Raw genomic sequence first — 13154 nt, 5'->3', positions numbered from 1 at the left:
AGGTCATTGTCACAGTTGATAAGTCGTTCTAGTCATTGTTGTCTATTAACTAGGTTGCCTTTTTAGTAAGTCTAGCGAACAGAAGGTCTAATATACCCGTAGGGCGGTCTAGGGCGATAGTATCGCCCCACGTGTGGCAGCCCTACTGTTGTGTCTAATAGAACTATGACAGGTGCCCGTCCCGAAAAAGACGATCGTCCCGATCGTTCCGGCTGCCTAAACGTGACTTTTAACGGCTTGATAATATGACTTCCTTAGGCCTCTATTAGCGCGAGGGGTAAAGGGGGTTATGCCTAAGGCTGGCTGGCTGTAATTGCCTGGCTAGGTATAATTGTCTGGCTAGTCTTGGGAATTCTTTAGATATTGAATCAAAGCGCTATTATTCTAGTAGGGAAAGTGATTGTAATCGTAGATTTAGCTTTGCTGTTGAAGTAGTGGGAAAAGTGGTTGTGACGGTGCCTGTTGTTGTTGCGGGTGTTGACGTTGTGGCTATAGCGTAGCTGTACGGAGACTGATTTCAGCGTAGATACGGGCGTGCTTCGCGGCGTTGAAGAGGGCCTGTAGGAATGGCGCAGCAGCCCGCTCTGTAACTCCTACGGTCTGGCCGGCAGTCCCGGCAGTAGTCTCGACAGTAGTCCGTCGTGGAATTCTGGCCCTGTAGGCTGGGGGCTGGCAACCCTGTTGTAGGTGTCGGAATAGGGCGTTGCGAGACGTAAAAAATCGCTATGGCAGATGCGGCAGCGAAACTGGCTTCCACAGCTATTGGCATAGACGTGGCGGAAGAGTTTTTGCTGGGAAATCTAGCGCTACACTTCCGGCAGGGCTATGGGCGCTGTTGGCGGCGAGGCTTCTGTCTAGCCTCGAGGTCGTTAATTGAAGGCTATACCGTTGGGTCCCACGCTGGCGAAGGCGTAGAGGGATAGCGACGTTGACGGTGCGGGGGGTGATGGTCTCGCGTAGGGTCTTGAGGGGAAGCAAATAGTATCGCTGGTGCGCGCATATTGGCGGCGTTGGCGGTAGGGTTAGCGGAAGGGTTAGCCTGGTGTGGGCGGATTGGCTACGGTCTGGTGTTTCTTAACGACTTAAGAAAAGTGGCTTATTTGCCTATAATGAAAAATTGTATTTACAAAGTAGGACAAACTAAAGAGGAAAATAGTCTTATCTTATAGCTAATCTATCTATATATCTTCTAGGAATAAGTTCTAGTAGAAGTACTAGAGGAAGTGGCTGTTAGTCTTATAGCCGTTAGTCGGTCTACCCGTCACGTAGGTAGCCCGGGTGCCGGCAGTTCTGCCAGCGACGGAGCCACTTCAACCCGGAGTTCCGGCTGTTCCAACATTTTTTTCTTCACAGGGTTAAGTATATGCTGCGCGCTAATACAGTCAACTGTGATGCATCCCGCAAGTATTCTCCTAATCTTGTGTGCCTGGTTCTAGATTGGGACGAACCCCCGGCGTTGGTGAGCTTTTATTAACCCCCCCTAGGTGTGCGGGCTTGCTGAGATAGGTACGCAAGCCACAATCAACATGTCGCCGAATATGTCTGTAGACCTCTTCTAAATGGCGTATCGGATTGTCTCATACTATTTAGTAGTCGTCTAGAATGTCTTGGGTTGTCAGTAATCTAGAACGGTAGTCACGGCTTTCAAATGTGACTAAAAACTGCACGCATATTGATATCGAAGGTCCCAACTTAAAGGTACAAAATTGAAGGTAGTGAGACAAGCAAGCATAAATAGAAAACTTTACAAGTTGAATTGGAACTAGTAAGGTAGTCTGCAATTTGAAAATCGGATACAGAACTCACAGATTGGCCTTTTCCTGGCCCCCCCTCACCTTCAGCAGCAGGACCTCCATGTTCAGAGTCGTCATAGTTGATGGTAATGTATTTGCCAGGATAGTATTTGGCAGCCCACATTTGTGCCAGCATCTTTTGGTCAACATCCTTCAGGTAGTGATTGATGGTAATCCCCGCATTACCCTCTGTAGCCTTTTTCAGATAGTCTTCAAGAGCCGTCATTATCGAGTTAACATCAAGAATCTTGTTTTTGCTGTCGTCAATGGTAGTTAGGGCGCTCAGAAATACCTCAAGGGTCTTGCCTTGCATCTCCAGAAGCCTGGCCACTGGTTCGTGATGGTTCCGCCATCGATTGGACTGTGGACTGCTCAGATGCGGTCGCATTCTGCATGGCAGCAACTGCTTCCATGTTTGCCTTTGGGTCAAAGGTTGTAAACTTCTCCACTGCGATTGAGACCTCGTGGGCTACCATCGAAGGGATCACACCCATACTCAGTACGGTCATATGAGACTCAACATTCTGCTAGCTGTGAAGATTCTTCACCTCGCTGGCAAATTTGGAGTCAACGCCGACCTTGCCTTCAGCTTCGGCAAGTCAGGCGCCGGCGTCCATCGTGCGCTGTATAGACGCAGCAGCCGCCTCCATGGATTTGGAGGCAGAGTTGTTTGTCGAGTTGAGCACATGAACCATACCAACAAAGCTCGATCCAAAAGTGGCGCCGGATATGATGGAAAACTTCCCCTTGTCTTTTTGGCTTTCGTTCATTGCGTATTCCATCATGCTTGAGCCACTATTTGGGTTAAGGTCTTTTTCCCAGGAAACAGGCAGTTCCAAACTTTGATGGCTTTATCAATGTGCAAAACCAATGGAGCCACGATTGACGCATTCTTGTACGTACAACTCACAAACAGTACCAGAGTGCTTTCAATGCTGTGGGAGCTTGCTTGTCGGCCGACCTACAGTGAAGCTGCCGTTCTAATTTTCATGGACTGGATTGCCCCAAAGACGCTGGTAACCGCTCTAGAGACGTACGAGGTAATTTGGGCGCTATGAGCTGATGGATTCTGGGAGTTTGGTTCTGATGAAAAGTACTGCAGATCCACGCTCATGGAGTCATTCGCAAAAGGTATCGTCTTGGTCTCGCTGCGCAGGTAGTCCACTGGGCTTTCAATTTGCTTGTCAACCGAGTGGATTTTCTTTCGATATTACATGGTCTGAGGCTCAGCGGCCATCTTGGCAATTGTATAATCAGCCGCTGCATTGTCAGCAGCCGGGTTCAGCTTTTCCAGCTCAGAGTCTAGAGCGTCCGTTCCGACCCGAAGGTTTTTAAGCTCCGTTTTGGTCATGGTCAGGCTTCTCTTGGAAGAGATGAGAGAATTGAGACTATCCTGGGCAGCATCGATGGGCGTTTGTAGTTTTGCAATGTCTTGGAAATTCTGAAGCACAGCTTCGTCGACGACGCTCATCAGTGTGAGGCTAGGATCGTAGGGAATGGATGTCGGCATTAATATAGATTGGGTGATAAAGAGATATGGATATTGAAAACGAGTATAGTTGTTGTTTGTCTCGAAATAGGAGTCACAAGACCGGGGACTGAGAGTGGATAAGACTTCGAAAAAATGAGACCTAAGGTGATAATAAAAAGTGCGTTTTATATCCCAAGAAGGAACTCTGTTTTAACACAACAACATGCATAAAACTTGAACCAGCAAGGTTTCCTCAAGGTTGATTCGTGCAGAAGAGGGTGTATGATTTCGAGCCAGCCTCAGAATAGAACTAAGACATGAATTTAGTAAGCCAGTCTCGCAACCGCAATCATCTAGATACTGAGGAAATTTTCAGTCCGGAAGAAGTGATAAACCCAAGTGGAAGCTGCTATAGGGGGTATTACTACTCGGTCTCAAAGTTACTCTATGCCGTCATATTCTTATGTCATGTCCCTGAGTCCAAGACAGTCTCGCCCATACATGCAAACACTTTCCTCGGCTATTAGAGTTTCTTGTAGTACATCCTCAGCAGTTCCTGCAATTAGAAGTCTCCCTAAAGCACCGGAAAGATCTCAACACCCTCGTGTTGACGGATACCGACTAGAATCGTGTGATAATTCTTTTCAGTCTTCAGGTCATCTCGAGCATGATGACATCTCCCGGATGGCGTGCGTGTGCGGGTGGGGTGATTTGTCTTTCGGATCTTTCGTTCCGCATACCTACTTAGAAACTTCTAATCAAGTCCTACGAAAGCCATTACGGCGTCCGTGAACTGAAGTCTTGTACGTTAAATGTGCTTTCTAAAACGCATTATACTAGTTCGCAGTATTGACTCTTAACGAGAGGTTCACGGGCCCTTAGACAGGCTGGAGAGATTAGATGTGCTAAGTTTTGTTTCGAGAGATGGTTCAGCTGGCACACCAAGTTTGAAAGAAAACAAAATCTTTTTGTGGAGCTGTTTATATGTTTACTGTAGATGATGTTGTTATTCAAGGAATCAGAGATTCATGTACTTTCAAAGTTAATGGCGTCGTCTTTAAACACCTTAAATTGGCACTCTAACTATGCTAGACGTGAAAAGCCTGCCATCTAAAAATCTTGAAAACACGTATATTGATTTATTTTGAATCCCTACATCTTTGGCGACTAACAGTGACCAGGTGACGGACCCTAGGTTTCAATTCATGTATATATCACCGCCGTATGTGTAAGTCAACGACTCTAATTACTCTAAGATTATTTGAGGTATTGTTTTTACCTTATAAACAGCAAACTTGTGGTGAACAGCTGGGCGAGGCCCTGCACGATAGAGTGAGCTGCTTCTCAGTACCTGGCTTGCCTGTTTTGCCACATTGCTGGATTCTGTGACATACCTTGAATTGTATAAGGAACAGAAGTATTCTACTATGTGTGTTATCATACAGTTTGACGAAACGAGTGAGCAGAAAGTCTTGGTTGGCTGTACCCCGCCCTTGGCAAAAATGGAGTTTTGCCGTAGTCTATGGGATACGACTTGTTCGTAAGTCTCCCAGACAGCGATTACCGACACGGTCCATCCCTCGATTTCTTACTCACTAGTTCTTTGTTAGTATATGTTACGTTCATCCGTACTAGATCGGGAATAGAACGCTGACGTTTGTGTTTAATACTCTGCGGACAGGGACAGACTGCAAGTGAAGCACCGGAATTGACCAATCATGCATATTATTTCAGTAGAATGGTACTCCGTAACCGTTTCATCAACCCATCCAAATAAAGCACATATTATGTATATATACCTGTAGCTAGGCTCACCCATGTAGGCGGGGCTCAAGAGGCTTGACGAATCCACATGACACTCCACACGAGCCAGGTGTTGGTGCCGCAGATCAGCCAGCTCCCTGCAGCAATCTAATTCGCATGGGAGAAGCCGCTGTTCAATGCAAACGAAAACGATTTTTTCCTCTACTAACTAGTCTTGCTTCAGTACTGGTCCGGACACAGCCTGTTCCCATGTAAACCAGTAGGTGGGGGCTTAATGCCGATATTCCGAGCAAACTGCTGATGACTCGCAATCACGCCTACCGTTTCGAATGCCAGCGATTGTCTGAATTGTGTATTTCCGCGAGATTTTGGGTACCGCCATTTTGATGTACATTGCCAAGAGCTTACGACAACGTTCTAACCAGGCGGGTCAAAGATCAACCAATATTTAGTGGCGATGAGGCTGTATAACTTATTTCTTCTGTCAAGAGCTTATATCTTTAAATGCTTTGATACGGAAATGAGATTATTCCGAGTCCCTCGTATATGTTGGAGCCACGATGTTCCTAGGTACTGCACCCTTCCCCCTTTTTGCGACTCAGTTGATAGACTTGGAAGCACATCTCCGGAGAGTCGTCTAGGTTTTGAAAAAGGTGTGTATAATATCTTTCAAGTAAGAGTCACCATCAGTAAGACGACGGCGAGAGCACCGTTTGCCTCGGCTGGACTCCTAGAGCAATGGGAAGCTAAATGAACATCCTACCAGATGCAAGAGATATGTACTAGTATCGACGTAGGTCTATGGGGCGGTATCGCCGTCCTAACCAACTACTCTTGGGCTGCTTGAAAACCTTTACGCCTTTGATTTGAGAAGACAGGGTCTGGATAAGTGTTCTAGACGTAGATCACACCATTCTTGATGCACCCTCGGCAGTTCGTGCTCTGCCCCTAAGGATTGATGACCGGATCGGGCGAAAGACTTTCTTATTCCCACTCGGACGATGCCAAAATCATCAGAGGCAGGGGTAATAAGGTCATCGTCCGCCTTCTGCTCCGGAAACAAAAACCTTCCGATACTTCCTGATGACCAAGGAGTAGTCCTTGGGCGACTGTGTGCGCGGCCTAGTTAATCAGGGGGGACCGTAAGCCCCACCTTTGCCGGACTACCCCGACAGGCTTATTCGTAGGGAATACTCCCGTTTTGGAGAGAATCCTGGAACTTATGACTCGTAGCATGTGAAGTACATTTATCTCTCACTCAGTAACCCCCAGACAATCCACAGTTTATACTATGTAAGTGCTTAGAGGCTTAGTTCAGATGGAATTAGTGGGCCAAGTGAGAAAAGACCATCTCATGTCTCAGCGGACCTTCCCGCAACTTTCGTCACAAGCGCGCGGTATGTCTTATCAATCACGATACTACGGCCTTGGACTATGCATGGAGGATCGCAGGTTGAGATAGGGGCAGCCAGGGAAATGGATGGAACCCTTCATTGCGGAATTGACAAGGTGCAATGGCATATTCTGCAGGCTTTAGCTGTACATATAAAGGAGGTGCCAGTATCTCCAAGCAACGATTCTATTCTCCAAGCTACCGCTCACCCACAGTTCATTCTTTATCCAGTCATTCACTATGGTTCGCTCTATTCTTGCCCTTGCCCTCTTGGGCAGTCAGACTTTGGTTAATGCCGCCACCGAAGTCGAGACCCGTACTCTGGATGAGATCCACAAGGCTGCTCTCGCTGAGGGTGGTGTTGTTACCCTGTGGCACGGTGGTGATGAAACCACTCAGCAGGTTACTCTCAAGACCAACTTCGAAAAGAGATTCCCCGGCATGACTCTTAACGTCACTGTCGATCTCTCCAAGTACCATGACGGAAAGTTCGATGACCAGATCGCCGCCAACAACGTCTACATTGACAGTATTATCCTGCAGACGCTCCACGACTACCCTCGTTGGGCGGCTGAGGGCGCTCTCCTGGACTACGCGCCTCTGGGCCACGATGCGATCCTCCCCGAGTTCAAGCCCAACGGCACCGCCGCCTACTACGGCATGTTCATCATTGCCTGGCTCAACACTTGGAACAGAGAAAAGCTCCCTGGCGTTGAGGCCCCCGTTGAGTGGGCTGACTGGCTCCGTCCCGAATTCAAGGACAAGCTTGTCCTGACCTACCCTAACGACGACGACGCCGTTCTTTTCGCCTTCGACCTGATGTGAGTCGTGAGCCATTCAACTTCTTCAAAGACACAAATGACTGACACCATCAAACCACAGTGTCCAGCAGTACGGCGCCGAGTGGTTCGACAAGCTTCTTGCACAGAACCCCCGCTGGGTCCGCGGCACCCAAACCCCCCGTACCGTCCTCGGTAAGAACGACACCCAGTGGGCTGCCACCTTCACCTCCTCCGGTAGCCTCAACCCGACCGCCCCTCTCAACACCAGCCATCCCGTCGAGGGCAAGTTCGTTTCCTGGCCCCAGACCGGCGGTATCCCCAAGAACGCCCCCCACCCCGAGGGTGCCAAGCTTCTGCACAGCTACATGCTCAGCGAGGAGTTCCTGTCCATTCGCGGAGGTTGGTCCGTTCGTGGCGACATCAAGCTGCCCAACAACTACTCTCCTATCCTCGAGACCCCTGGCACCGACCCTACCGCCTTTGGCAAGTGGATGTCCGACCGTGCCAACGTCGAGAGACTTCGCTTTTGGTTCGAGGACCGCATTGGCACTGCCCAGGGCCTCAGCCCCCTTATTGACGACCTTTGAACGATGGAAAGCGTTTGAGATTATGTAGAGAGAGAGCCGCAGGAGATTCTATGTACATGTATTTTTTATTTTATCCCAAGCAGAAGGCTTTTACAAGTAGCGCCAGTGTACATACAGGTTTGCAACCAAGGATTTAAAGTTACATAGTTTGGGAGATTGAGTTGCATGATCACGATGTGCCCTTGCATTTTATAGTTCAGCTAGCTCGATAACCTTATACAAACATCAAGCAAGGGCAGAACTTGGCAGCAAAAGATTCCAATGTCACTTTCAAGCCATTATGGTTAAATTGTCTCTTTCGGTTCAGCAAAGACCCGTCCTGTATTACTTGTCTTTTGCATTTGGCGAATGATCGTGAACACACGAACAAGAATTGACAAGGGGTTTCTCCTTCCCTTTTAGAAACTGGAAAACCGGCAGCTGTAGCCCCATACGGATTTCTAAATGGACAAGGGCACTGAGTAAGTTCAAGGATCAGATTTTGCCGCCTGTCAGCCACCTGCAGATGCCACCGGCAATGGCGTAGCAAGGTATCCCATGCTAGGATTTGACGTGCAAATAAGTTGCGATGGAATGAGACCATCACAGACGATGGTACTAGAAGCAAACTAGAATTGAGCAACTGGTTCTATGCTGGTCATTTCCATTCAGCATGCAGAAGATTGCTTGCCTCTTTTTAATCGCATTTCTCAGTCTTTCATTGCTTTCCCGCGTGGCGTCAAGAATACGCAGAGGTCTCGCGATTTCATTTTTGATCGGCCATAATAACTCATTCGTGGCAGGGTTCTCGAATATGCTTCGAGTTTTCAGGGATTGCGCGACTCGCGCACTCACAATGCCCCTGTCCAGGATCGCATTCGCATTTGCGTAGTTCCCATTCTGGCTCTACCCCCGATATTCAAGACGGTTGGTAGTTTCTGTTTCGCAAAGAGGTACTACCATCTAAAAGAGCCAATCCAGCTACAGTTGACTGGAATACCCACTGTGATTTTACAATCATGTATCGCTTGATTAATGACCTGAAGGCATCACAATGATGGAATGCACGCGAGAATATTTAGGTGGAGGTTTGGGACCTCAGGTTGGATTAAAGGCGGCAATTAGCATCTTGTCTCGGCCCTGAAGTTAAGTCTTGGATCTGTCTTGTAAACATCGAAGTCTGTCTTATCCAACAGGCCTATTGTCGCCTATTGTTGTGAACAGTAGTTTGCTATCTGTTATTTTCTGCGCATGTTAGTCAAGTGAGTAAAACCATAACCCTCATAGCGACGCTTGTTTTTGTCAGCGGCAACGCATAACGCAATATCAATAAATGTAAAAGATGCATCACAGGATGTGGAAACATCATCGTCATAACATTTATAAATACCCGTTCACAGTGGCATAGCCTCTGTTAGAATTGAGAAGACGATGTCATTTGCTGCCCAAAAGATTATATGTTGACTGGCTCGATGATTAGCGACGCCCACACAACTTCAAGGCAGAGAGATTCTTAGTATCTTCGGATGATTTGCTAGAAAGGGAAATGATGCCCCGGCAAGTTCACTATGATACAATATTCACGATCAACAGCATTCAAATTTGCTTGTCCACTCCCAGAACCGCTAGAGAAATAGCCGATACGCCGAAACAACCCTTGGCCAACTTCCACCAAAACTAGGCCGCGAAATGCGCAATCCGCATCCTTCCTGTCACCTGTGGCTGTGATAACAAGTAAATGAAGTATTGTCGGGTTATTTAACAAGTGATTCTGCCCTTGTGTGCCTTCATCATGATAGATGAGCCCGATTTCCTGTCCCTTACAATCGATATACACACCAAGCAATTCCGGATCTTCTAACCTCGAGAACTTGGATATTTGCATGTCCCCTTTGCCATCGATCAATATATGTGGCCCCCAGACTGTTATTGTTCCACATAGAACCTTGCTAAACGGATTGGTCAGGGATGCCAGGGAGGTTTCTGCGCTGAGAAGATCAGCCAGAACAGTTGTGTTCGTCTGTTCAACTTCGATCATTCCGCATGAAGGGGCTCTTTCAATTTTCGGCCGTCTACCATCTTGACCCCAAAGCACCCAAATAAGGTCAGACATCAAGTAATGTTCCCACATGCCAGCCAAGTACCTTCCGCATTGGCTCAGTAAGGTTTCGGTAACTGTATTCGTGTATTAACGCCCGCCAAATGCAACGCATATCTTTTTGTGATCGCAGGGTTGGGCTGAATATGAGATTTGTAGGCGATATATATAGCCAAGGGCCCTGGGTATGATTTTGATGGGCTAGTTGACCTTCATTTTGCTTGCTTGAATTGCAGCATTCGAAGCTGATTTGAAAGTGACGGAAGACGAAGCGTCTAGGGGAAAGCTCCCATCCTTGCAAGACCCATGCTCGACTAAACAGTGGCTCTACTCCAAGGCTCATTTCGACGTCCAACGTGATATGTCGTACTATGCTTTCCCCTCCTTTTCCCTTGATCTCAAGCGGTGTCTCGCAAGAAACCAGTAATTTTCTGGATTAAGCAAGGAACCCTTCCGAACTCTCATAAGCATTAGCAACGACAATAGTTGTAAAGGCATTCATATAGATGTTTGCCATGCTAGCCGACTTTCGCAGCCAATCTTCCTTGGAGTCTTATATGATGCACAACGCATCGATCCATAGGTAGCTGATTCCCAAATCGCGCGTCACTTTACAGCGTCTTGAAGCGTCAATGGCAAACAAGACAGAGGAAAACCATCCATTTTATCAGTTATTGTGTCCAATGTTGTCTTGAAACTGTTCGACCTGCCCCAAATATATGACAACGCGGCATACTTGTTCTCCTATATGCCTTCAGCAGACGTTGCAAGTCTGATAAAATCACCGTGATGGTAACTAATATCGAGAAGGCGAGTAGTCATAGGGAGAACTCCTGCCGTAGTACGAGAATGATCGCTACTGCACTGTGAGATTTGATTTTTGACGGCATCCCAGTCTCGAAATCTGGCTGTACGCCATTTGTCTGGCACTGCAGCAGAACGTTGGGCTTGTTGGCTGTAGATGAGATACCCGCAGGGACAGATCTATACTAACCAGGCCATCGGGCCCAATAATAGACATCCGTGGTAATCTCTCCCACTTCAGTCGGGCATGTTGGTGCTGAAGGCAAGGGCTTCTGCCAAAATGAAGCGATATAAAACCTTAACTTGCCACTTTGTGTGAACTTATCCATACACTCTAAATTTACGAGCAGAGAATGTGTGTTGCTGATGTTAACCCATGCAATCGATGCACCTAACTCTTCTAGTTTTCGGATTGAGAGATGCAACGCTGAAAACGCTATTGCGCATAAGCCGCATATATCTTTGGTAGTTATGACATCCTTAAGCCGATCTGATAGCGGCCTTCAAACCCAGAAAGAAAAAATGAAAAATATTTTCCAGATCGTTTTGGCAATGATTACCAGATTGGAAAATAGTGCTACATCGTGAACACAACGTCGACGTAACCGGTGGCAGTGTCGGGCTTTCAGGCTCCACGAAGATGTCCATGGGTTTTCGTGTAAAGATTATTGAATAGGTAGCAAAACAGTGCCTTGACAAGACAAATATACAGGAGCGAACGCCAGCTGGGCAAGTTAGTCGCCGATGGAAGCTGTTCATCACTCTACAACTTCTTTAGTTAGAAATGAGTACCTAAGTAAGATAATGTTTTATAAGGGAGACAGGCCACAAGCCATCAGAACCGGTCTACGCCGTATGTGTTGCCGTGTGTATCGTCTTGACGTCGTGAATGCATTTTCTAGTGACGCACTTGCAGAAGTGAAGATAGAAATTGTAACCGTTTCTAGTAATGATGAAGCGGGGTTGGTGGATGGGGGGGAGAAGTAAGGATTCATGATATTTAGGCTGCCTTAAATTTATGGATCACATAATCAAGCTTACGCACTTTGCCTATCATACCCATTAGTTACTTGACCCGCCTTTTCGGTTTGATTTGGGGGATAACTAGCAACTCTTTCGCTTAATTCTCTCGTGTCTTTCTGCTTACCCATTTAATTTTCAGCTACTGGAGGTAAAAGAAAGAGCAAGGTGTGTGCTCTAGACTTGCGGCCCATAGCCAGTCTGCCACTTCATCACCTTTACTTCTAAGTTCTACCTCTGATAACATATTTGTGATATCTACTATAAAATCCTACAAAATTCACATCGCCTTTGTGTTAGTGTCTCAATGATCCACTTGATCAGTGACCTAGTGAGCTGGCTCTGTAACCTCAAAGGGAAGGGGTCATTTCTGCAGTTTTGCAGTTCGTAAGCCGGACTGCCTAAGCCGTGCTCGAAATTGTCATTAATGTACGTAGCCTCTGAGGTGGATAGGGTTAAAGAATGTCACTCCCAACTTCAACCCTCCTGCAATTGAATTTCCAAACTTTGAGGTATCGATCCTCCCAATCCATATTGTTTGTGGGATCATTAGAGATATTGTGAGCTATAAGTCATGATCTTGAGCCTCGACATCATGCTTTCGAGCCTATGATTTTCAGACATTGAATGACTTGGCGTGGCGTGTTCCGATTTTTCCAACGGCGACCAAGAATTATGTAAACTAGATGATAATACAGCGCAACAAAAGATTCCCAGCTTCTACGGCTGGACCAGCATTGCCATGGGACTAAGAAAGTTCGAATAGTTCGATATCCAGGAGCAGAGGAATGTTCGGTCTTCAATGCTATTTCGAGGTTCATCTATGTTGGTTTGATTCTTCTATAGCCCTTATCGCCGGCGACCTGTTTTACTCTTGTGACCTAGCGTTATTTTCATCCTTCTTTTTGTGTCTGGTGGGACATCACTACACGATAGCCTTCTTTCTTCAAAGTGGAACTGCATATTCGTAGACCGCGACCCTTTTACTATCAAAATTTGATTTGGTGACATTTCCTGAGGCTATGTAGTGAAAAGTGCTGAAATTGATTCAGTAATCATCACTATGTCAAGGACGTATGCAACGATTCATGGACTTCAGGCTACCAGAATGTCCGTCTAATGCATGTCTCCGATCCCTCGGGGCCCGAGCCGCCTTGGCAAGTATCCTGACTAAGCGGTCATCATTTAAACGTCCGGTGGGAGGCCGGCATGACATGCTGCATCTTGTAGATAAATCCATTAGCCGTAAAAGTCAAAAGCCTCAGCCTAAAAATGAATACACGGGGTTTAAGACCGGCGTTAGGTCAACGTTGCGGCCACGGTCGAGAGATAGAGTCCGTGTGCCGGCGGAGCTGCCCTGCGTCAAACTCGAGTCAGCTATGTGACGAGCCGATCCGCCAATTGCTTCGTCATTGAAGGGTGATTCAAGGCACGAACGGAGTAGCCCGGGGAATGTACATTTG

General features: G+C 47.0%; 2 protein-coding genes across 2 annotated transcripts; one reads left to right on the top strand and one right to left on the bottom strand.

Annotated features, from left to right (window-relative positions):
* Positions 1 to 2392: 2392 nt before the first annotated feature.
* On the bottom strand, positions 2393 to 3264 carry CTRU02_210753 (uncharacterized protein; the record flags this gene model as incomplete). Its single annotated transcript, XM_036722003.2, has 3 exons — positions 2393 to 2588; positions 2831 to 2962; positions 3008 to 3264. 3 exons carry the CDS (start codon positions 3262 to 3264, stop codon positions 2393 to 2395), a joined length of 585 nt encoding a protein of 194 aa, XP_036586375.2.
* A 3397-nt stretch (positions 3265 to 6661) lies between these two features.
* CTRU02_210752 (extracellular solute-binding protein family 1) lies at positions 6662 to 7790 on the top strand (the record flags this gene model as incomplete). Its single annotated transcript, XM_036722004.1, has 2 exons — positions 6662 to 7242; positions 7304 to 7790. 2 exons carry the CDS (start codon positions 6662 to 6664, stop codon positions 7788 to 7790), a joined length of 1068 nt encoding a protein of 355 aa, XP_036586376.1.
* Between the last annotated feature and the right edge of the window lie 5364 nt (positions 7791 to 13154).

The sequence above is a fragment of the Colletotrichum truncatum genome (genome assembly GCF_014235925.2).
Source record: "Colletotrichum truncatum strain CMES1059 chromosome Unknown Contig_0007, whole genome shotgun sequence".
Taxonomy (NCBI): Eukaryota; Fungi; Ascomycota; class Sordariomycetes; order Glomerellales; family Glomerellaceae; genus Colletotrichum; species Colletotrichum truncatum.
The sequence above is the reverse complement of the archived record's forward strand: the minus strand, read 5'-3'. Positions and strand labels throughout refer to the sequence as shown.